General features: G+C 43.3%; 1 protein-coding gene across 1 annotated transcript in view; it reads left to right on the top strand.

Moving 5' to 3' along the window:
- LOC137437069 (sodium/potassium/calcium exchanger 4-like) overlaps positions 1-26,014 on the top strand; it is a 293,744-nt gene that overhangs the window by 214,045 nt on the left and 53,685 nt on the right. The window contains exons 7-8 of the mRNA XM_068131418.2: positions 1,472-1,546; positions 14,276-14,301. Coding sequence (XP_067987519.2) covers positions 1,472-1,546; positions 14,276-14,301 — 101 coding nt within the window. The remainder of the gene's footprint in view (positions 1-1,471; positions 1,547-14,275; positions 14,302-26,014) is intronic.

Raw genomic sequence — 26,014 nt, 5'->3', positions numbered from 1 at the left:
TATATATATATATATATATAATATGCTCCAACACCCACACCTGACAAATGCAGCCAAGTGTCACTTTGTGGTCGAAACACTGAATGTTGTTGATGTTTGATCAATAACATTCCGTAAGGCCTTTCACTGGTTGGAAGAAAATGTCAACATTCTGAAACCAGATAATTTAAATCACATGTCAATAACTTACAGCCATGTCTATGATTGACAGTACGTCACGACAGGAAAGATGGTAAATTTGGTGCCATTTTAAAGGTCTCAATCTTCTTCTTCTTTCATTTTCAACACAAAGCTGCGGGGTAGCATCAATGGCTGAATGCGCGGCTGTGAGTCGCTGATGCAATGTCCTCTGTAGGTTAGGGCAGAAAGAAAAAAGAACCACCTTGAGAGGCCTTTTTTCCCCACGGAGCAGGGGGTGGCCTTTTTTGGGCACCGTGGTCCCCTTTTTGAAGCAATGTTTATGGCCGGATGCCCTTCCTGCCGCCAACCCTGTTAGTTGCCACTTGCGACACACAGGGAATTACCAGTGACCTGGTACTCAATTTGCCAACCTCGGAAGGATGACAGGCTGAGTCAACCCCCCTGGCATTAATTCAGCGAACGACCAGGATTCAAACCCAGGATCCCAGTATCCCAAGTCAGCACCTTAACCGCTAAGCCAGCACCAAGATTAGGGCAGGATTTGTATAATTTGTACACACATCGATGAATCACCCTGCCTGTAAAACACCAGGACGCCAGTTTATAGCTGGGTCGGGATTCAAACCCAGGCTGGACAGCTTTGAGGCGATTGTGCGTATCTGCATTCCAGGCCATCCTGCCGGCCCCAAAGTCCTCAATGAGTATGATAGACTCAACATGCCTGCTCTATGTTCTCCCTTTTTTGCAATCTGGCATAGTGCACGTCATAACTAAATGTAGAAGTGAAATCCTGTTCTGCTGAATCTTATGGGCTAGTCTTCAAAACAAAAACTTCAAAACTAAACAAAAACTTCAGTCTATCTTCAAAACTTCAAAAAGTCTTCAAAACTTCTTGGTCGATCAAGATCAGTCAGGTTTGTTGGGGATGTTTAAAAAAAATTGGAAAATTAAATTAACATTTGACAGTCAATTGCTTTACCAATTTATTTTCCATCTGCTCCTCTTGTGTCACATCAATGTTTTCCTCAGCAGAAATGCATTAGGCTATCTATGACATATTCCGTAAGTGGGAAGAGTGAGGGCTCGAGGTGGAGGGATGGGAGATAAGGAAAAATATGATTAAGAAAAGGAATTCAAGCTATGGGAGGATAGGAGAGAAAGGTAAATGTGTTCAGAGTAAGGCTTATTGTGTTGCGATGCTTTAAAAAATTGTTTTAATTTTAAAAAGTATTTTAAAAAATTTTTTTTAGACTCTTGCCAAATATCATTAGAAATTAGGAGATTATTTTGTAAGAGAAAACTCAACTTTACTACTATGTTCCTTTTCCAGGTGGTCTTGTTGACTTGGTGGTCACTCTTCCGCGATTCGTTTTTCTACACACTCAGCGTCATCATCCTCATCCTGGTAAGGTAAAACTCCTACGTTTTGTTTCTGCATTACAACAAAATATCAAGTTTGTTTACTTATAAGGAAAATAATAACCAAAAATGAGAATTGGAGAAAATACGATTTTCATCAAATTCCCAGGTAAGGCATAAACAGAGATTAACCTGCCATTAATTGATCACAAAAAGCACGGTGACCTTTCTTTGGTCTGGTCATAAGTTCTGAGGTTCTTTGGAATCATTTGATGTTTCGGTGAAACCAAAATTCTCATTTAAAAAAGTATCGGAGAGTACGCTGGTATTCAAACCGGGAAATCTTTGAATTTTGACCGGGAAATGGTCAAAACCGGGAAATCATCATCTCGTTCATAATTTTACTTGGTGCAGCATCCTTTGCTATCGTAATTTTAATAGCTTGAAAGGATTCCCAGAAAATTAGGCAAAGCTGCATTCCTTTGTGCAGGGATGGGAAGGAAAAAGAAGTGTGGGCGGGACTACAACTGTCAATCAGCATGATGTGGGCAGGGCCACTAGACACATTTCCCTGTCCGTATTATTTAGAGTGTTAGATAGTCTATAAAGTATATACAGTACCATTACAATGTGAGCACTTCTATAAAGTTTGTACAACGACATTTGTAAATCACTAGCAGAGCATCTATATGATTATTTCTTTAAAAAAAAAAAGAAAAAGTAAATAAACAAGTAATAAAAACATTTTTAAAATGCAAAAGAATGTCAGGATTTTACTCCAAAAAGTATGTAAACAAGGTAGGGATGGTCACAAGAAATGATCATGTGAAACCATCCCTAGATCTTTCTTCGGGTAATGGTTGTCAATAGAAAAGCTATGGTTATATCGAACACACACACACACACACACACACACACACACACACACACACACACACACACACACACACACACGTGTCTTTTCTAGGGACAACCGGTGGGCGGAGGTTTTGTTTTCACTCCTGTTTGTCTGTCTGTCTGTGTACAGGATATCTCAAAAACTTGTGAACGGATTTGGACGAAATTTGGTGGAGATTTTGGTTATGTGAGGCAGACGAAATTATTTGATTTTGGTGAAGATGCGGATTTGGATGCAATAATTTTTAAGTCATTCTTCATCATTGAGTGATAGGGCCAAAACCAATATACCGCACGCTATTTCAAAAAGTTGTGGGCGACTTATGAGAAAACTAGGTGGATGAGTTGGTAAGGCGACAAGGACAAACCGATGAGATTTAGGTTCAGATTCAAATTCCGATCTCGTCTATCAGTGGGATAAAAGATGTAAATTGTTCAGCCTGGTGGAGGTTTGCTCTCAACCGAGGTGCCATTCTAGTTTTAAATGTTTTTATTACTTGTGTACATACATATTCTTGGGGAAAATGCCAGGGGCATAGAAAAGGCCCCTTTGTATATGGTATGTGCCATGTGGCAAAGTATAGAAAATAAGGGACATTCAAAAAAAATCTCATGTGCATGCTGGACTACCCTTGTGTTCTTAGGAGGAACCAAGTAATGCTCTAGAAAAGTTCATATAAAGGGGCGCCAATTTGATTCATACAGATACATGAATAAGTGATTCTATTTTCAATGCAGTTACAGTCTCTTGGTTTCAAAGGGACCTGCACCTCTTTGTGGTCCTTCATTTTTCTGTAAAAAATTAAAATGCCAAACATAATATTAGTTTTTTTTAATATTACAGAAGTAGGTGTACATATACAATTCATCCATCATCTCTAATTATCATCAGTATTCATCATGTACATATCACGTTTGTCCAATATGTCTGCAATATCAACACATGCAAGTTTATGTAATGTGCAATTATGGTCCAAACGGGATTGGTAAAATAGATTGCACTGCACATGTGTACAATTCTTTCATCTAATCCAATTGTTGCCTGTAATGTGTACACACATCGCGCTTGTCCAACGCTTGTCCCGACAAATACATCACACCCAACATGTCTGTAATTGGTTGGTACATTGTACATACAATCTTTATTATATATTTTAACAAATTAGATTTCACACACACTCACATTATCTTATGTGTTTTCGTTTTCAGGGTACACAGAAAACTTTACGTACTGATGGGTTTTAACCTATATATGTAGGGCGCCCGTTTATATGAACTTTTCCAGAGCATTACTTGGTTCCTCCTAAGAACACAAGGGTAGTCAAGCATGCACATGAGATTTTTTGAATGTCCCTTCTTTTCTATTGTTGGACATTTTCTATAAGCTATGGAATGTCCCTTCTTTTCTATACTTTGCCACATGGCACATACTCTTATATAAAGGGTCTTTTTCTCTGCCCCTGGCATTTTTCAAAAGAATATATATATATACCTGTATCTGCATATATTTATGTATAAATAAATAAATAAATATATTATATATATATATTATATATATATATATATTTATATATATATATATATATATATATTAATAATAATAATTCATTTATTTTGTATAGCGCTTTTCATGAAGCCCAAAGGCGCTTTGACAGAGTGCAAAACATAATGCATAACAAAACATGAAAACAACAATTGCAAAAAGACAAGAATCAATAGGGAAATATTTTAAGCAAAAGGAGGGAGAAGGAGAAGTGATAGTCAGGGGTTAAATGCTGTGGGTTGAATGCAGTGCTGAACAGGTGGGTCTTGAGTGTATAACTATATTATATATATATATATATACATACACACACTTGGCATTTAATATGGAATAATTTTTTTTCTTGACTTGGGTTTACTTTCTGAACTCAGTATATCAATCTGGTGAGTTTCTTTTACCCTTCGGTGATGTCTTTGTTGAAAGAACCATGTCACTGATTGTCTTTCGCAGCAAGAAGTCAATAACAGGATTATATCACAGGTGGCGTGACAAAATGTAAGGACAGGTACATTTGACGATTGGCTTCACAATCGGGTATATAAGGGTTGTTGCATTCTGTATTAGTGGAAAACAACTGCTGCATGTCTACAAAAGTTATTGCCGCTTCCTCTAGAGATGGTCCGTCAACTTGACAATGCTGTTTGTCATGGAGTGGTGGCTTTACGAAATTCTGGCATGAAACAGCGTGCTATTGCTCGGCAGTATGGCATCACTCAAGGTCAGGTGTCAAAGATCCTGAAACGAAATGCTCAGAGGGGTATCCCTACTCCAATACCGAGGCCAGGATGTCCCCGCAGAACCACAAGGAGGGATGATCGCCAGCTGCACCGGTTAGTCTGCAATGGCCGTACCAAGTCAGCTAATCGGCTTAGGGCTGAGTGGCAGCAACTGATAAATGCGCCTGTATCCAGAAGGCTACTCAACCAACGACTGGTTCAAGCAGGCTATCGTGCCAGGCGTCCCCTGAGAAAGCCACGCCTGACCAGACAACACCTCAGCGCCCATTGCAGTGGGCCAGAGAACACCGTCAATGGCAGCCAGGACACTGGAATCACGTGATCTTCAGTGACGAGTCTAGATTTCTGGTCTATCGTCAAGATGGCCACGTCCAAGTGTGCAGACAAGTGCATGAAGCCTACAACAAAGATTGTATAGTGCCAAGAGTCCAAGCTGGAGGTGGTGGGGTGACCGTTTGGGCTGCTTTTCATGCAGGGGGCAAAACTGACCTGGTTGTTCTGAATGGAGACCTGAACCAGTTCAAGTGCAGGGCCATTCTGGAAGAAACATTGCTTCCATTTGCTCGTGCAGCCTTTCGAGGAAACTTTGTCTTCCAAGATGACAATGCACGGCCTCATCGTGCTCGCATGATCCAACACTTTCTTGCTGACCGTGGTGTAGAGCATATGGAGTGGCCTGCCATGTCCCCGGATATGAATCCGATAGAGAACTTGTGGGCAGAATTAATGCGTCAAATCGACCACTTGGACCAGCAGCCTGCCTCTGTGCGTGAAATGCAGCAGGCTATTGTCACTCCATGGCAAGTGATGTCTGTCCAAACCTTGGCAAATCTCGTGAACAGCATGCCTTGACATGTACGTGCTCTCCTGAATGCTCGTGGGGGTTACACGAAGTACTGAACTGTAATTTTACTGTCCGTAATCCCAGTCGTAATTTAACTTTTGTTTTTGTGAAAAATAAATTTGGCTAATGTGCAAAATAAAGAGATACTTCTGGAAAACGTACAGAAGTTTAACACAGTACTGTCTATGAATTGAGTTCGATATCAGTTTACATCACTTTCAAGGATCATTTTGTTTGTTTCAAAATGTCAAATGTGGTTTTTGTTTATTTTAAAGGTCACATTAACAAAATCTAGAATAATTTCAACATAATTCCAATGAACTTTTGGTTCTAAGACATCTTGAAAAGTAAGTTCACCCCCACAAAAAAAAAAATGCCATATTAAATGCCAAGTCTGTATGTATATATATATATATATATATATATATATATATATATATATATATATATATATATATATATATATATATATATATATATATATATATATATATATATATATATATATATATATATATATATATATATATATATATGTATATATATATGTATATATATATGTATATATATATGTATGTATATATATATGTATATATATATATATGTATATATATATGTATATATATATATATATATATGTATATATATATATATATATATATATATATATATATATATATATATATATATATATATATATATATACACACAGTGCATTCAGAAAGTATTCAGACCCCTTCCCTTTTTTCACATTTTGTTATGTTGCAGCCTTATGCCTAAATCGTTTAAATTAATTTTTCCCTCATCAATCTACACTCAATACCCCATAATGACAAAGAGAAAACAGGATTTTAGAAAGTTTTGCAAATTTAATAAAAAGAAAAATTGAAATATCACATTGATATAAGTATTCATACCCTTTGCTATGACATTTGAAATTTAGCTCAAGTGCCTCCCATTTCTCTTGATCATCTTTGAGATGTTTCTACACCTTGATTGGAGTCCACCTGTGGTAAATTCAATTGATTGGACATGATTTGGAAAGGCACACACCTGTCTATCTAAGGTCTCACAGCTGACAATGCATATCAGACCAAAAACCAAGCCATGAGGTCGAAGGAACTGCCTGCAGAGTAGAGACAGGATTGTGTCGAGGCACAGATCTGGGGAAGCCTACAAAAAACTTTCTGCTGCATTGAAGGTTCCCAAGAGCACGGTGGCCTCCATAATTCTAAAATGGAAGAAGTTTGGAACAACCAGGACTCTTCCTAGAGCTGGCCGCCCGGCCAAACTGAGCAATCAGGGGGGGGGGGGGGGGGGGGGGAGGGCCTTGGTAAGAGAGGTGACCAAGAACTCGATGGTCACTCTGGCTGAGCTCCAGATATCCTGTGTGGAGATGGGAGAAAGTTCCAGAAGGACAACCATCACTGCAACACTCCACCGATCTGGGCTTTATGGCAGAGTGGCCAGACGGAAGCCAAACTGTTCAATCTTGGTTTCATCAGACCACAGAATCTTGTTTCTCACAGTCTGAGAGTCTTTTAGGTGCTTTTTGCAAACTCCTAGCGGGCTTTGTATACGTATATGACCAGAAAAAAGATCCTTCCGCCATGAAGAGGCGACATGACATTAAGGCACATGCACCTGCACATCTCTTTGCCTCCAATTCCGGATGGCTTCCGCGGCACACTCAGGTCTATTTTAAAGACCGAGGTTTTTAAAGGTCAGAGGTAAAGGACAGTGGGTCTGTCTGACTAATGGAATGGGATGCTCGAGGAATGTTAATATAATTTTACTAATACAATTTAATAGTAATATAAATACAATTCCATGTTGTAGAAGGAAATCCATTGGAGCTGAATGTCCTTATGATATACCTGACTTGTAGCCTCACGGAGAATGCATGCGTTGGGATGAAAGGTAATATTTTGAGGAGAGAGGAAGCCTGTTAGAGACTGGAACATGCAGCACAATGATGCTAAACTGTATGACCTTCCTTTACGACTGCCGAGAGTGATATTTCAGCCTTTCTTATAAACTCCCAGCCATATCCGTGGCAAAGCCATGGATCAACCCAGGGAGGTTCCGGATAAAAGAAGCAGGTGTCCTTTGAGGCACCGAAATGCGGGTTTGTTATTTTGTTTCCTTACTAATCCACTGCGTTAATGGCTCGTATGCAAATTCCTTTCAGCAGTAGCACTTTTGTTTTCTTTCTTCATGTGTGTGAAGCATTTTAGTGTGACAGGCGCGAGCAGCTGCCTGAAGGTGATCAAGGCTGAATATAAAGCAGAAATGTTATATATATATATATATATTATATATATATATATCAAACAGGGACATTGTTAACACACTAACATTTCTGGCATGGAAGAAACGTGCTGTCTGTCCTTTTGCGTAGGCACTAATTATTAACTTTTGAACTTATTATGACTGTCGACATATTAAAAGGTTACATTTTTTCACCTTACCACTCGGTGCTTTCACTTGAATAATTTGTCATAAATTTCGTATGAATAATAATCAGCAAAGCTGTATTTCATCTTTATTATCAAAACGAGCGTGGATCAGCTCGCTCCGCTCGCCTCACCACACTCCGCCGCAGAGGCACGGGCTTGTTTTAACTGAGGATAATGACCTGACTGAACTTGAGTTGCTGTGTTGTCATGAATTACACCAATAATTATACAAACATTTATTTTGTACAAATTTATTTGTAATATTCGTGATATTATTTATTTGTAATTTATTTGTAATCAAAAAGGCCCAAGTGGTGTAAAGCTCTCAATGGTCAAGGGTCCAAGCTGTCTAATTGGTCTGAAGGGTGTAAGAGGTCGAAATGGTGTTAAGGTCGAAGGGGTCGAAAGGTACTTAAGGGCTGTAAAGGTTTTTAAAGGGTATAAAAGGTTGGAAGGGTGAAAGGATCTAAAGATATCTAAAGTATTTGAAAGGGTCTTAAAGGTAAAATTGGTCTTAAGGATCCTGGCGGGTCTTCAGGAGAAGGAGGTCTTCTGAGTCTAAATCTAAAGGGTCTTATGGGTCTTACCGGTCTTCAGGATCTTTTGGGACTTTTGGGTCTTTTGGGTATTTTGGGTCTTTGGGGGTCTTCAGGGTTTTTGGGGGTTTTCAGTCTTCAGTGTATTTTGGGTCTTTGAGGTATTTTGAGTCTTCTTGATATTTAAGGGTCTTCAGGATCTTCCAGGTCCTTTGGGTATTTTTGGTCTACAGGATATTTAAGGTTCTTCATGGTCTTTTGGGTGTTTTGGGTCTTCATGGTCTTTTGAATCTTTGTTGTCTTTTGGGTTTTCATCGTCTTTAAGAGTCTTCAGGGTATTTTAGGTATTTGGGGTCTTCAGGTTATTTTGGGTCCTCTGGGTATTTTGAGTCTTTAAGGGACTTTGGGGTATTTTGGGTCTTGCTGATCTTTCAGGGTCTTGGTGGTCTTACGGGTCTTCAAAGGTTTAAGGGGTCTCAGCAGTCTAAAAGGTCGAAAGGTATATTCCAACAGTACATAATTAATAGGCGTACATAATTAATAGACAGGATGTAACCGGCGTTCAAATACTATGTATTTAATCGGCATGTAATGGACCGACTGTGTTATTCGGTTTGTGTATATCGATAACAATACCAGATGTTTAGACAATGGGCATTGAGAGCTTTATTTTAGTTCCACCCCAAAGAGGAAGTGAGACAATTGCAGTGTGTGTGTGTGTGTGTGTGTGTGTGTGTGTGTGTGTGTGTGTGTGTGTGTGTGTGTGTGTGTGTGTGTGTGTGTGTGTGTGTGTGTGTCTGTGTGTGTCTGTGTGTGTGTGTGTCGTTGGTTGTTATCTCAACATGCGAGTTTCAGAAGGTGGAACGGAGCCCTCCCAGATCTCAAAGTGTCCACCTTGGTGTGTATGTACAGTTTGTACACTACCGGTCAAAAGTTTTAGAACACCTACATTTTTCCAGTTTTTATTGAAATTTACGCATTTTAATGTCTCAACGTACTCTGAAATTAAGCATAGAACAAATAAACAATTGGAGATAAAAAAAGAAATCATAGAATCATTTTGTTTAACAAAATTTAATTTAAATTTTTGACTCAGCAAAGTAGCCACCTTTTGCAGATATAACTGCCGAACACACTCGTGACATTCTTTCTACAATGGAAATCAAATATTGTTTGAGAAGTTCTTCCCAACACTGTTGCAGAAGTTCCCACAAATGTGTTGCACTTGTAGGTTGCTTTGCTTTCACCCTTCTGTCCAGTTCATCCCAAACCAGCTCGATGGGGTTTAAGTCTGGAGACTGTGCTGGCCATTCCATGATTTGAAGCCTACCGTCTTGTTCTTTTCCTCGAAGGTAGTTTTGACATAGCCTGGAGGTGTGTTTAGGGTCATTATCTTGCTGTAGGATGAACCCTTGACCAACTAGGCCTACACCAGAGGATATTGCATGGTGCTGTAAAATGCTGTGGTAGCCCTTTTGGTTCAGGGTGCCAGTCACTCTGTGCAAGTCACGGACTCTGCATCCAGCAAAAGAGCCCCAGACCATCAGACGTCCTCCTCCATGTTTGACAGTTGGTGTCACACACTGAGGAACCATCTTTTCGCCTACTCGACGGCGTACAAAAACCCTGCGTGGTGAACCAAAGATTTCAAATTTTGATTCATCGGTCCAGAAGACCGTATCCCAGTCTTCAGTAGTCCACTGGAAGTGCTTCATGGCCCAGGCAAGCCTCTTTTTCTTATTTTGCCATCTTCGCAATGGCTTCCTTACTGCCACTCAACCTGTCCAAACGTGCAGCTTGAAGTCTTCTTTTCACAGTTGAAACTGAGACTTGCTTACTTTGACCAGTGTTAAGCTGTGCTTGAAGCTGTTGTCCTGTGAGCCACCTGTCACGCAAGCTGTTGACTCTCAGAAACTTGTCTTCTGATTCTGTTGTGGCTTTGGGTCTGCCAGACCTCTTCCTGTCAGAGTTTCCTCCAGTTTCCACTGCAGTGCAATATTGTCCAAATGATGCTTCAGAGAGTGTAATCAACTAATAACAGTCTGTTCCAATACTGCTTTTATACAGACAGGGGGTTTGTAATCACGTAATCAGCAGAGGTTGGGACACCTGTAGGAATTGTTTGCATCAACTTTCAAGGCTTAATTTACTTACATTGCTGCAGAACAGCTGTAAGTTGTTAACCCATTACTTGTTCCCGAAGAAGGCCTTTTTTTTTTTTTTCAATATAACTGTGCAATTTACATTATTTCCCCGTTTTTGCTAACCTAAACTTTTTTTAAACCTTGAGCAGTTTACTGCTTACTTTGTACCATTTCAGGTTATTCACTGGAGAGTAAACTGCGTACATTTCAATAAAAACTGGAAAAATTGAGGTGTTCTAAAACTTTTGACCGGTAGTGTATGTGTATACAGGTGGCCCATAAGTGTGGAACCATCCCATAATTATGAATCATAATCATATTCATGAATCATGAATCATGATCACAAAATCATGAATCATGTTCACAAAATCATGAATCACTTATTTTGCCCTATGGTTCCAGACCTATGGGACACCCTGTATCTATGAGTGTGTGTACGTATATCTGGGTGTATAGTATATATATATATATATATATATATATATATATATATATATATATATATATATGTGTGTGTGTGTGTGTGTGTGTGTGTGTGTGTGTGTGTGTGTGTGTGTTTGTGTGTGTGTGTGTGTGTGTGTGTGTGTGTGTGTGTGTGTGTGTGTGTGTGTGTGGTTGTGTACTGAAGTGTGTGTACAGCGGTGAGAAAAAGTTTGTGTACCCTTTAGAATTTTCTCTATTTTTGTATAAATTTGACCTAAAATGTGATAATCTAAGTCCTCATATTAGATGAAGCCAACATAATACAAATAGCACACAAAGATCCACATTTTAATTTATTTATTGAGTAAAATGTTCTAACATTCAATTTCTATTTCCATTCCATCTCTCATGCCTCAGATCGACAGGCAGCAGCATCTTCACTCCCTGCAGATGTGGGAAAAAAAAATCACAAGATGGTCAAGCACTTATAACATGTCTTTCAATCCTGACAAATCTCACACCTTCACTGTGTCTCTCCGAAAAGACCGACTGGAAAACCCTCCCATCTACTTTCTCAACAATCCTCTTTGAAGAAGTTCTGTCACTCAAGCTTTTGGGTCTCACTATCTGCCATGATCTTTCCTGGGAAAACCACATTTCCAAGCTGGCCTCCAAAGCCAGTCGCCGACTGGGCATCCTCCGTCGTGCGAAGTCCTTCCTTGGCACACCTGAGCTCCTCACCACATACAAGGCTTTCATCCGCAGCTCTATGGAATACTGCTCTCCCCTCTGGTCTGGTGCTCCTGCCTCACACCTAGCTCGGCTTCACGCTGTTGAAACCAAAGCTTTCAGAATCATTGGAATCTCCTGAGATGAAGCTAACTCCAAGGGCCTTTCACTCACTCACCGCAGGCAGGTTGGTGGTCTTTCTGTCTTCTACCGACTCCTCTCCGGCCTTGCTCCCCCAGCTCTCTCTGTGCTCTGTCCCCCAAATATTCCTACAGGTCACACAAGATTTTCCAGCAACCCTCTTATGGTCAAACTGCCAAAATCAAGACTCTCTGCTCACCTTCACTCTTTCATTCCTCTTTTCTCCTGCCTGTGCATGCGTGTGTGTGGCGGAGGTTATATATTTTCACTTTAAAAAAGTGTTTTCTCTGCAACTGCTTGTCCTATCGATGCAAAACTTTCAACATCGGATGGACTCCCCATGGAGAATATTTTGGCGCTACCTCAGATGTCATAGATCACATGGTATGGGAGCCATATTGGATTAAAGGGGAAAAACATTGGACATCATTTTCCCTGAAACCGCTCAACGAAAAAATTGAAACTTGGCATATGTCATAATCTCCCCATGGGGTATATATATGTTATGCGCCATCGGTAGATTTGCGCTATTGACTGATCAAGGGTTAGATATCGATCGATATTTCCAACAAAAAATCCTTACCATTTCTTCCTCCCCTCCTGACGCAAATCGATCGACGGCGCTGCGCTATCGAGCGATGATACGCATCCATTGATGGTGCTAAACGATGCCTGCGCTATCTACGATTGGTCGATAGCGTAAATCTACCGATAGCGCATAACATATAGAGTGATAATGATGATGTCATCGTTGAAGTGGTATTCCAGCTCTTATACAGTTGAATTGAAATAATCCAAATCCGAAAAATCTGAAACTTGATACATTATATCTGATCTATGACCCGATGTGAATGAATTATTAAATTTATGACGTTGATAAACCCATGCCAAGAAACTATATGACATAATAGGGTGCATGGAAGATACGGGTATTCGGCCATAATAGCAGTGTGCCATAATCGTAGCGTGTTAGGTGACAATGGTAGTTTTGTTAAGAATGAACGCGTGAGGCGAGACGCTCTACACATGTTGTTCTGGTTTCCTCAGGAATTTAGTTTACTTTCATGAATAGAAAATTGTTAGAAATGTGTATCTTTAATCTTCATAAACCCTGAAACTCTCAATGAGACATTTATTGGCATGTCTCTTCCCCCCTCCCCCCTCTCCCCCCACCCCCCTTCACCAGCACAGCAGGAGACAGGGCTTTGCAATCACTTCTGTTTGTGTCTGTCTGTCTGTCCAGACCATAACATTTATACCACATGAGGTTTTGTCATAAATTTTTCAACAAACCTTTATTATGAGAATATGGAGTAAATAATTAAAAATTGGGTGAAAATGTGAAAGGGAAAAGCCATAGTGACTTTAAATAGCCCTTATTAGCCCCGCTGTAGCGACAAACATGAGACGCCCCGTTGTTTAAAAATTGCTTCCGTATTTATTTATTTACCATCGAGCTTCCGTGTGTGTGTCCAGGTCATACATTTTTTTACGATTTGAGCTTTTTCCATTTAATTTTCAAAAACCTTTATCATGAGAATATGGAAAAAAAAACGAGAAAAAAAATTCGGTGAAAATGTGATATTATGAGAATATGGAGAAGACATTTGAATAAAATGTACAAACTGTCATTTTGGTCAAGTTTAGTTTAAGTACACAGCAGGTGCGGACGGGCTTTGCATTTCATGATATTTTCTAGTTATAAATTGAGGGGGGAGGGTGGGTGGCGAATGATGCTCTCCATGGCCTATACTAGCCAAGTTGTAATTACCACCACCATGTTGTTTTGGATTTTAAAGGAAATTTGCAGCATCATTTTATGAAAAGCTTTCATCCTGAAATGCAGGAGAGGAGACACAGTAAAACATTTTTATTTCAATGAATCTCTGGACATACATGAATATATCATATGCAGGACATAGATCATGTAAGGCAATGTAATCATGAATGATAAGGTCAAGCAGATGAATAAAATGCAAATATCCATTTTAAATAGATTATGGCAAAAAGGCTTATCAATATTTGATTACAGGGAAGGAAACTGACTTGAAAGAAGTTTTGTTTGGTTCTGAAGAGTCAAATACTGTATATTCATCCATAATGTATTTGCTGCAGAAGGCTCTTTGTGGCTCTCTGGGGGTATGATTGTTTTTAGGGTGGGAGAAGAAAAAGAAGGGGAGTTTTGGAGGAGGTAGGAGGAAAGAGGAGTAAGGAAGATACAAGTTTGTGTATGAATGAATGAATGAATGATCAGATGTCGTTCAAATGGTTGAGGTTACTGAAATTGATTTGCATGGATCTTTCTCTGTTTTCTTTTGACAGTTTATTCTTGATGAGAAGATTTTCTGGTAAGTCTCACATTGAAATACATATCTATAATGTAAACTACTAAACTTACAGGAGCTTGCACACTTTACATGCATGTATTTGCTGAACAAGGAATCCTCTTAGTCATAATTTTCACATTACTTGAGAGGAATTCTGTTGCAAAAAGGTTTTGGGGAAAAGCTGGTATTATCATTATCATTCGCATGATAATGTAAAGCGCCATGAGGGTCGTTTACTCTGCTTGATGGGGCTATATAAGACTCCTTTATTATTATTATTATTATTATTATTATTATTATTATTATTAATATGACTCCTTTCGGGCCTTCGTAACTACTGGATGAATTCAATATGTCTATGTCTTAGTTATTTAAATGGTTGTACGTGAGATTCAATAGAAGCAAAATCTGAATACAAAAGGAGATGCTTCTCTCCATAACTTGCACCAGGACTTCGACAACTTTCTATGAACTTTGACTTTGACTTAGTTTTGAACTATAATTTTTGGGCATGATGCATCCAAGTTGAATTTCGTTTCAAGATCTTTCAATTCAACTAAAGCACAATTGAATTAAACAATCACATCTGAAAACTTCGAGGAAATCTTAGAAAAATTATTTTGGCATAGTCCATCAGCAAGGATAGAAAATTAATTTCTGGGATTTTGGACGAGAGCTCCAAGCTCATGTGTGGGAATATAAGGAAAGAGTGCTGAGTGAGTATGAATGAATTATTCAATTCAAGGCCTTACGGTAGTTAAGCAAAATGTGTATCATGGATGGAAGGTGTGGATGATGTGATATGATTTAATGTGGATAGGTTTTGATGTCCTCAGTTATTACAAATTATCCCTACTACATGCTTCCACATAGTTTTTCCTAAAATGACACGAGGCCAAACTCAGTGATTTATAAATTCCGGCATATATATACATATATATATATATATATATATATATATATATATATATATATATATATATATATATATATATATATATATATATATATATATATATATATACATATTGTCGCGTAACCGTGATTAACACCACAGTTACGGATGACCGATTTGCGAGACTTTAACTCCCGAGGCGAACACTCAATGGCGGACTCAAGTTCAACACCAACGCGCGGAATGGCGGGACACAGCGAAGGCTCCGCAACCTTATCTATTAAAATCAAACACCCAGGAAAACTGCGTTCAGATATTATGTACAAAAAGTAATATAAGGGTTTATTAGGAAAAGTAAAGCCAGTGAAAAAGCCCGCCGGTAAATCTAATAACTCTAATAAACCTAAATCGGGACGTCCCCACGCGACTGACAGCAAACACAAACGAGGGAGATTAATTACGAAAATAACACGTCTTGTAAAATGTACACAAGGAGCTCGGCTTATCTGTCTTTGTCGTCTTGTATTGTTTGCCGTCCACCCCGGCACCGCTCGGCCCCGATGCACCCACGAGGCCTTGCTCCACCAGGCTCCGATCCTCTCGCCGCCCACCAGGTCCGTGCACCACGCTCCAAAGCACCCAACGCAAGCCAGCAGCTTCACACGAGGTCGATCCCCACACAAAGCACGAAGACAGGACCGGAGAGAACGCAGGTGGGACTGCACGTCTCGTCCTTCCAACTCGCTTCTCAATTGCTCACTGCCAAGCTCGAACTCGACTGCGACTGCCCGAAATGGCGTGTCCTCTCCAACTCCAACTGGCGAACTAACTCCGTGTGACTTGCGACTCAACTCTCTGGTGCCTGCCTGCGTCTGCCACGAACTCAACTCAACTGGTGCCTGCCTGCGTCTGCCACGAACTCAACTCAACTTCGCGAACTCCTGAAATGGCGTCCGACCGTCGCCTATATTGGTGGCCGATGACGTCACATTGGCGCACTTCTCAGCCAATCAAAGCCTCCCGCGACTCCTGACATCTCCCCCCTCCGCCACCCTGCGGTCCCGGCATAACACGTGCCGGCCAGGTTTGTAGGCCTTGGAGGTGTACACGGTGGCGGCCACTTGTGGCGGTGTTTTTGACCTGGTTTCCTGTCAATTTAATACGAAGTCCTTGTCAGGGAAAGGGAATTATTTAATGTTGCGCTAAGGACCTAACTAATGTTTATGTGGTTTGCAGTGCCATAAAGGACAAAGGTTTGATTACTAGGTGATACTCACAGGGGCGTTACCTTTAATCCCTCACTATTTAACACTCGAATCTCCAGGTAGATCCACACTCATACATCTTACCCCGACAACCGCCTGAACATCAATAACTTATTACATGTAGAGTCCCTGTCACGACAGCCGAATACCTACCTATTCAGATCTACCTAGCTCTAGATGTTGCATTACCAAATTCATAACACAGCCCCCCCCCCTGGAACCGTAGCTCCTGCAAGGTTCACCGCAGGGCTACCATTCCAGCCTTAACACTTACTGTCACACACTTAATTAACCTATGAAATAAATCAGGAAGGGCTGTGGGAAGTGAGTCGGACTACCTACCTACACTTCCTTAACATGCTGAACCCCTTAACCATCATGCAAGTATGTACATCTTCTTCGTTGTTCCTGTGGAGGGAGGAAACAACAACACACAACACTAACTTAACCACAAAACTTAACCATCTTTCCAAAACTCAAAACTCTAACCTTTGTACATACCCCGGTCTACAGACCGCGTCCCCCGGTGGATGCCACAAGACTCAACCTTACCTGCGGGGCCATCCCCAATGCATCCCCCTAAATTTCCACGGGCCCCGTCCAGATGTTACAGGTGAGTGACACGGCTCGGTGGATTTCGCCCACATTCATGCTACACAGACCCCTTAACCACTAATTCTCATTCCATAGGTCATCAAGGCATTGCAAAAATCAACAAAGCACTTATTCCCAATACACCCCCTGCAGGACCATGGCATTGATGTCATTCACGTGTGTGTGCATTCCTCAACTAGGCAGCGGGGAGGTACCGCACAAAAGATGGTGGGGGCGCATCAGGCTGTGGTGCCCGCAGTCCCAAAAACAAGTCAACCGACTTACAAATTCATTGCCCCCCCCCCCCTTTACCTCTTGGCCCCGTGACAGCCCAACAGCCCCTTTCCGCCGTTACCTCGCCGGTGAGGGTCTCCACACACACCAGGCTCCTTTGCCTCCTGCTTTCACGCAGCAACACGGGTCACCGGGGGACTTCCTCACCCCGCGGCGCCCAACCAGACCCTCCACCGACGAGCTCCAATTTCCAGTTACCACCGGCTGCCAGGGGTAATTGCCGCAGAGGGGGGCCCGCAGGCATCGCTCCTCAGAGCTTGCTCTGTACCTGCGGACACACACACCTTCCCCACCCATGGTCCCCAAACACACTTCCTCCCCCACTGCCATTCAATTCTCCACACAACTCAGCACAATTCAGTACAATTCCATAGATGGTGTAAAAGGTGTTACAAGGCTTGCCATGGCCTGCTACATGTGAAATTCCCCCAGTTCACATTTAAACCATCACATCTTCCCAAAAGCACATTTCCAAAAGCACAATTATCACCCCTCATTATCTCCAATAATCATCACACACTCTCCAGGTTCCACTCTCACGACCACATCAAAACACCTAACCACAACACAAAAACATACGCCACCCACAAGACACTGTGGCTCCCATTCCATCCCCTCACCGGCCATGTCATCACTCGCTCTCACCTCCCAACTCCAAATTACATGTCCCCAATTTCCCAAAGCAAATCCTGAAGCCTGGGACAGTACTCCTCAAAACACTCACCTCAAGTTCAGGTAGTTGCAGGTTGGTCAGGTCCAAGAGTGTCATCCACCCTTCACAATCCCAAAATTTCACATTGGGCCTACCAAATACTTCCAAATTTCTCTTTTGTCCCCACTACACTGGCAGGTATGTGGATCCGCATCCAACGGTGATCATCACTACACAACTACCTGTGGCCACGACAGCTCTGCACCTCTACCGTGCAAGGGTCACCGGGACAAGGTGAGCAGTCAAAACGCCAACATGGCCCATGAGTGTCCATAAGGGTGCGACCCACCATCCATCCTTCGGCCCCCCCTGCGAGGAACACAGCTGCAGCAGCCCCAGCTGGCCAATGTGGTGAGCACTTGCTGCCAAAACACACACTACCGCACACACAACCTCGGCCCTGGGGGGCACGGTCGCAGTGCGTGGCATCCCTACAGCCACGTCCCCTGCACCTCCCCATCATCCCCCAGTCCGACTACAGAACTGCAGCCCCCCAGTGCTCACCCACACTTGACCACACCAAGGTCCAGTCAACAGCCATGCTCCACCAGGAGACCCACCCAGAAGACATGGTCCACACACCTCGGACACGCACAGCACCACGTTGACCCTCAGGCTACACAACTACATCCCCATCATCCCGCGTCCCAAATATCAGCACAGTTGCCCCCGCAACCAGTTGAAAGCTGTGTCTTGCTACCCTATTAATTTCATCACAGCCTCCAACACTTTGGTCTACACACCTGGATCAATAATGGCGTCACTGTACAGTGTCCACCATGGCATTTCAAAATCCACCCTTAAATTTCCATCTAACCCACAGATTACCCATGCCAACCATTTGTCACATTTCACTCACCTCACCAAAGAAGGATGCTTTGCCATACACATGCCAGCCGAGCATGGCCCATATGCTCGGCGCGTTACACATCTCCCGATTCACATCCCCATGGCTCTCTTCCCAACCCGAGAGTCCATAAATCATAACGGAGCATCTGTGGAAGGTCACTCACACCATCACGTTCCACAGATGCCCCAATGGTTGTCCGGCAGGCTATCTCCATCCCTGTCCATTCGGTTTGACCCGCGTCCATAGACCAACCACCATGCCAGGTCACCACATGCTGGTTGTCCCAAAGTCTCAGGGAGAGGGGGTCAGGTCGCATGCCCGGGTGGTCACTACATCAGGCCCAAGCTGGCCATCCGCAGTGCCACCACCAAAGCGCGACCCACAACACCTCCCCCTAGTGGTCCTCAATAAATGCCATCCCAGGCTTGAGAACCCACCTCGGACCTCCCTGGAGGTCTTAACCCCCACCAGGGTCCGGTGACCCTGCCGGCCCGAGCCACCAGCTCGGACGGCGCCCCGATGGACAAGGGACGCCACACTCCACCAGACCCCCCGTGGGACCCAGCTCGTACCTCGACACCCAAGGCTGGACCCCACGTCCAAATCTCGCCATCACAGCCCCCCAGCTGGCTGGCATACCCAAATTTTGAAAGGGGCAACTTTGGCCCGAGGTCATCACCCATGACCTCTCCATGTCCAAATCCCGCAGCCCGGGGACCAATCCCCACCATGGCTGCTCCAAATCAAGTTCCCATTGTAATTTTATTTTAAATTTTATTTTACAAATTTTCATTCCCACTGCCAAACCGCAGCTGCAGGGAACAACCTCTACCACCGGTTGTTCTGCCCCTCCCTGCAGTTGATCCAAATTCCCTACAGGGACCAAATCTCCAGAAGCTCTATCTCCCGATCCTCCAAGATCCAAATCCAGCCCGGAGCCAACACACTCCCCCAACTGGTTGTCCAATTTTGGAGCCTCTGTTTCCAAATAGCAGTGTACAGTGAGCGTCCCCTCGGTCATTCCAACCACCTCCTCGGACCAACTCACCTCATCACCCAGGCTCCTTTGGGCCTGAACAAGCTCTACCTCCATGGGACTGTCACAGGTCTCCAGCCGCTGGATCAACTCATCCTCATCATTAGAAATCATTCCTGGCCCCGCCAGGCTTTGATCAATATCCCCAATAAATACCCGGTCCGGCTCTATCGCATGGACCCCCAAAAACTCTACCCCCTCTTGCTCCGCACCACCGCCCTGGTGCTGCACAATTCCAAATTCATCCCCCGGTTGGGGTGTTGTGACATCCACACGGTCCCGATAAACAACCAGGCCAGAATGTGGGAAACATTCCCCATTACAACTCTCACATTCCAAATTTCCTTCCCCGCTCACCTGTGGACTCTCCACGTTTACCTGCAGGCATTCCCCCTCTACCTGTACACATTCCCCATCCACCTGTGGACATTCCCCATCCACCTGTGGACATTCCCCATCCACCTGTGGACATTCCCCATCCACCTGTGGACCTGCGGTCTCCCCATTTACTTCAATTGCCATTCCCTGTGCAATTCCCAATTTTGCCATTCCCGGCTCCTGAGCCCCGTGCACATCTGCATGGGCCGTACTCTCTCCTGTTCCCAATCTAGCTTCCCCCCGTTCCGATTCAATTTTTGCCACCTTTGGCTTCTCCTGTGCCCCCAGCTGCTGTGCCATTTCCCCAATTTTTCCTTCCATACTGTTTTCTAACCCCTCTAACCCATTTTTCACCTCTTTTATCCCGTTGTCTAACCCCTCACCGGTACCCCTCGCTTCGTCCCTCATTACCCCCAATTTTTCACTCCGAGCCCTCGCTTCGTCCCTCCTTGCCCCCAATTTTTCACTCCGAGCCCTCGCTTCGTCCCTCATTACCTCCAATTGCTCCCTCTGAGCCCTCATGTCTCCCCGAATTTCTGCAAGGTTTCGCTCACCCTCGGCCCTCTGAGCATCCATTAATTCCTTAAAAAATTTCATTAAAGCCTGGTCGTCTCTCGGGGCCGTCCCATTTGTTCCCGACTCCCCGGTAGGGGAGGGGCATAAGTTGGTGCTCGGGACGAGGGAGGTTCCAAGGCTCACCTCTGCATCAAACTCCCCTATTTCCGGCTCACTCCCAACGCTGACGGAGGCCTCGCTGCGTACTTCCATCTCGTCGACCTCCGACATCCGCTTTTCGGAAGGTCGTTCCCCGCGCGCGTATTTATTTTAATAATTCCTGAAACACAATTTAAATTTGACGAAGACGCGATATCGCGCTCCGTTTGCCCAATTGATTATCAAATTTCTCCGCCTCAACTATAAAAATTTTGCGTTCGAACGTCGAGCGCAATGTACGCCCGACCGTGTCGATGTCGCCCCGCGGACAAAAAAATTTGTCCGACCGTGTCGATGTCTCGCCGCGGACAAAAAAAATTTGTCCGACGGGTTCAAATCCCACACTCCTGACACCACTTGTCGCGTAACCGTGATTAACACCACAGTTACGGATGACCGATTTGCGAGACTTTAACTCCCGAGGCGAACACTCAATGGCGGACTCAAGTTCAACACCAACGCGCGGAATGGCGGGACGCAGCGAAGGCTCCGCAACCTTATCTATTAAAATCAAACACCCAGGAAAACTGCGTTCAGATATTATGTACAAAAAGTAATATAAGGGTTTATTAGGAAAAGTAAAGCCAGTGAAAAAGCCCGCCGGTAAATCTAATAACTCTAATAAACCTAAATCGGGACGTCCCCACGCGACTGACAGCAAACACAAACGAGGGAGATTAATTACGAAAATAACACGTCTTGTAAAATGTACACAAGGAGCTCGGCTTATCTGTCTTTGTCGTCTTGTATTGTTTGCCGTCCACCCCGGCACCGCTCGGCCCCGATGCACCCACGAGGCCTTGCTCCACCAGGCTCCGATCCTCTCGCCGCCCACCAGGTCCGTGCACCACGCTCCAAAGCACCCAACGCAAGCCAGCAGCTTCACACGAGGTCGATCCCCACACAAAGCACGAAGACAGGACCGGAGAGAACGCAGGTGGGACTGCACGTCTCGTCCTTCCAACTCGCTTCTCAATTGCTCACTGCCAAGCTCGAACTCGACTGCGACTGCCCGAAATGGCGTGTCCTCTCCAACTCCAACTGGCGAACTAACTCCGTGTGACTTGCGACTCAACTCTCTGGTGCCTGCCTGCGTCTGCCACGAACTCAACTCAACTGGTGCCTGCCTGCGTCTGCCACGAACTCAACTCAACTTCGCGAACTCCTGAAATGGCGTCCGACCGTCGCCTATATTGGTGGCCGATGACGTCACATTGGCGCACTTCTCAGCCAATCAAAGCCTCCCGCGACTCCTGACATCTCCCCCCTCCGCCACCCTGCGGTCCCGGCATAACACGTGCCGGCCAGGTTTGTAGGCCTTGGAGGTGTACACGGTGGCGGCCACTTGTGGCGGTGTTTTTGACCTGGTTTCCTGTCAATTTAATACGAAGTCCTTGTCAGGGAAAGGGAATTATTTAATGTTGCGCTAAGGACCTAACTAATGTTTATGTGGTTTGCAGTGCCATAAAGGACAAAGGTTTGATTACTAGGTGATACTCACAGGGGCGTTACCTTTAATCCCTCACTATTTAACACTCGAATCTCCAGGTAGATCCACACTCATACATCTTACCCCGACAACCGCCTGAACATCAATAACTTATTACATGTAGAGTCCCTGTCACGACAGCCGAATACCTACCTATTCAGATCTACCTAGCTCTAGATGTTGCATTACCAAATTCATAACAATATATATATATATATATATATATATATATATATATATATATATGTATATATGTATATATATATATATATATATATATATTGTTACGGATTCGGTGGTCGGCTCTCCTCTTATCAAGGGGGGGGGGGGGGGCGTTAATCCCCTTGCCCTTTTAAGCTGGCCGTCCCGAGTCCTGGAAGCTACAACGCTCCTCCCGGTCGGTCTTGGGTAGGGTGATTGGTCAATTTTGGTCCCAAATACCTAATTACCAACACCGACCGCGAGCAGGGAAATAACTCCCGCCCGAACCACGGATATTGATGGAATATTGCCAAGCGGTTAGCAATCCGCGATCCGAGCCATTAACCAAGAGACTAAACCAGATTCTAGCGGTTCTGAAATCGTGCCACAGGTACTCAATTGAGAAAAGACTAAAGCGATCGGGTAAGAAGAAACCAGAGTATAGGAAGAACAGGTGAATTTATTTACAATCAAGAAGAAGAAGAAAGGGAAGGAATATACAAGGAAGCAGAAGAAGAAACAGGACACAGAGCAGGCTTAACTATACAGACTTAACTTAATGACCCCAGACGAACATACACACTCACACGGGATGGTAGCTGGTGGGGGGGGGGGGGGGAAGGTCCAGGTAGATGGTTCCAGGTAGGTCGACTCCGTCCAGGCTCCGGTTCCGCGGGCAAAGAATGGCAGGCAGCTTCGCGTGTCGCCGACCGCGAGCGGACCTTACATATATCGAGGGGCTGGGATGCTGCGTACGTAATACGTTTATCGAGCAAGCGCTCTCTCTCTCGCAAGTTCAACAAGGGCTTTCCGAAGCAGTTCGTCAAAGAGCTCTGCGCAGATTCGTCTCTCAGCCAGACCCCACCAAGCGCCCTCTCCAACCCGAGTCGACTCTGTAAAAAGGCTCGCGCTGGAGCTTATATAACGTGCTTCAAGATCAATGCGCGCGCTTGGAAACCACGCCCGCCAGCGAGCTCACCTCAGCCCTGGTTGGCTGGTAAGGGCTTACCGGCTCTGCCCTTGACGGCGAGTTGACAGGGCCATGCCTTGCTCTTGTTGTTCCGCCCCCTTTTTCCTCTAGCTGACTGCATGGTTAATGGCGTTGCTTGGGCGGAAGCTAAGCGAGGCAGCGAACGCTCCTAACAAAAGGTGCATAATAGAATTGGGAGGGACAAGGCACCGTCTGTAGGGGCGCATAATGGCGCCGTTTGGAGAGAGCGATTGGAAAATGAGCGACTGGGGCCTATCTTATTTGATTAATGCAACGCAGATTCAACTATTGGGAACACGGCCTTATCGAAAACACATACTAATGCAATAACTAAAGTTCCTATGGTGGCCTACGTGTTGCATATGGACCAATTAAGGGTGCGACCTTTAACCTTTTAATAATGGAATATTTACAAGAATTATTTACAAAGTGAGGGTTCTAAAACCACAACAATATATATATATATATATATATATATATATATATATATATATATATATATATATATATGTATATATATATATATATATATATATATATATATATATATATATATATATATATATATATATATATATATATATATATATATATATATATATATATATATATACAGTGGAACCTTGACTTACGAGTTTAATTCGTTCTGTGACCGAGCTCGTAACTCAAATTGCTCGTTTCTCAAATCAAATTTCCCCATTAAAATGCATTGAAATGCTATTAATCCGTTCCAGCCCGCCAAAAACCACACCAATTTTTTTTTAAATATACAGTATATATATAAATATCTCGCGCTTTATATTTCACCTGTATGCAGCATACAAGTTGGCAGGATGGCCTGGACTGGAGGTACGCACACTTGACTCTAAAGTCTAAACTGTCCAGCCTGGGTTTGAATCCCGACCCAGCTATAACCTGTCATGGGTGAATCACAGGCAGGGTGATTCATCAATGTGTGTACCGCTAAACTGGGCGCCCCGTTTGCGTCCCATTAGTTGTTGGATGTTAAGGATCTCACCGTGTTTTCCACAAAGAGAAGGCGAGCTATCGCCGGCACTCTGAACAAGTTGTGGCCTGGCATGGCATGAACATGAAAACATGAACATGAACATGAAATGTTCGACATGAACATGAAATTTTCCAAAATAACCAAAATGCGAAAACAAAAATGCAGCGCTATACGACAGAGATACTGTACGTGCACGGCAAGATAACCACGTGACCGGAACCCACCTGGCGGCGTAAACTCAAAATAACCAACATGCGAAAACAAAAATGCAGCGCTATACGACAGAGATACTGTACGTGCACGGCAAGATAACCACGTGACCGGAACCCACCTGGCGGCGTAAACTCAAAATAACCAACATGCGAAAACAAAAATGCAGCGCTATACGACAGAGATACTGTACGTGCATGGCAAGATAACCACGTGACCGGAACCCACCTGGCGGCGTAAACTCAAAATAACCAACATGCGAAAACAAAAATGCAGCGCTATACGACAGAGATACTGTACGTGCACGGCAAGATAACCACGTGACCGGGTGGCGAAAGCTCGTAACTCAGATCTCGGCTCGCATCTCAAAGCAATAAACCGCCCGAGCGACGGCTCATATCTCGAAAAACTCGTAAGTTGGGGCACTCGTAAGTCAAGGTTCCACTGTATATATATATATATATATATATATATATATATATATATATATATATATATATATATATATATATATATATATATATATATATATATATATATATATATATATATACTCATATATATTTATACTCATATATACTGTATACATATATATATATATATATGACAAGGATGGCTGCCCGTTTGTCAACTCCCTGTTACACTGATTGGCTGTGTGAGACAAGGCGTGAATGGTTCCTGGCAATATGTTTATTAAAAGCTGATATTTGAAATTTGATTCAATATTTTTGCGATCGGAACTCATGGTCTAAATAATTACGTCAAAATCCAGAGTGAAATCGGAAAATAATTCGGAAAATAATAATCAACCCCCCCCTCCCCACCATATATAATTAAATAATACGCTCCACGGGACATGAGGTAAAACTGCTCCAAACAGAAATGTTATATTCACTATTCACAATCGCCATGGGTTCCCTATAACTTTTCTCATCAGTGTGAAAAAGACCAACAGAGACGATTAAAAGCACCAGATGTCGAAAGGTTGCAGCCCATCGGTGTCACAGGCATTCTGAGACACACAGTTCGTGTAGGCCTCATGCTTTAAGCCTTCCAGACTATAGGATAATTCCTTTATGGCCCAGTGGAATTTGAA

Source organism: Myxine glutinosa, chromosome 11 (genome assembly GCF_964187855.1).
Source record: "Myxine glutinosa chromosome 11, kmMyxGlut1.1, whole genome shotgun sequence".
Classification (NCBI taxonomy): Eukaryota; Metazoa; Chordata; class Myxini; order Myxiniformes; family Myxinidae; genus Myxine; species Myxine glutinosa.
The sequence above is the reverse complement of the archived record's forward strand: the minus strand, read 5'-3'. Positions and strand labels throughout refer to the sequence as shown.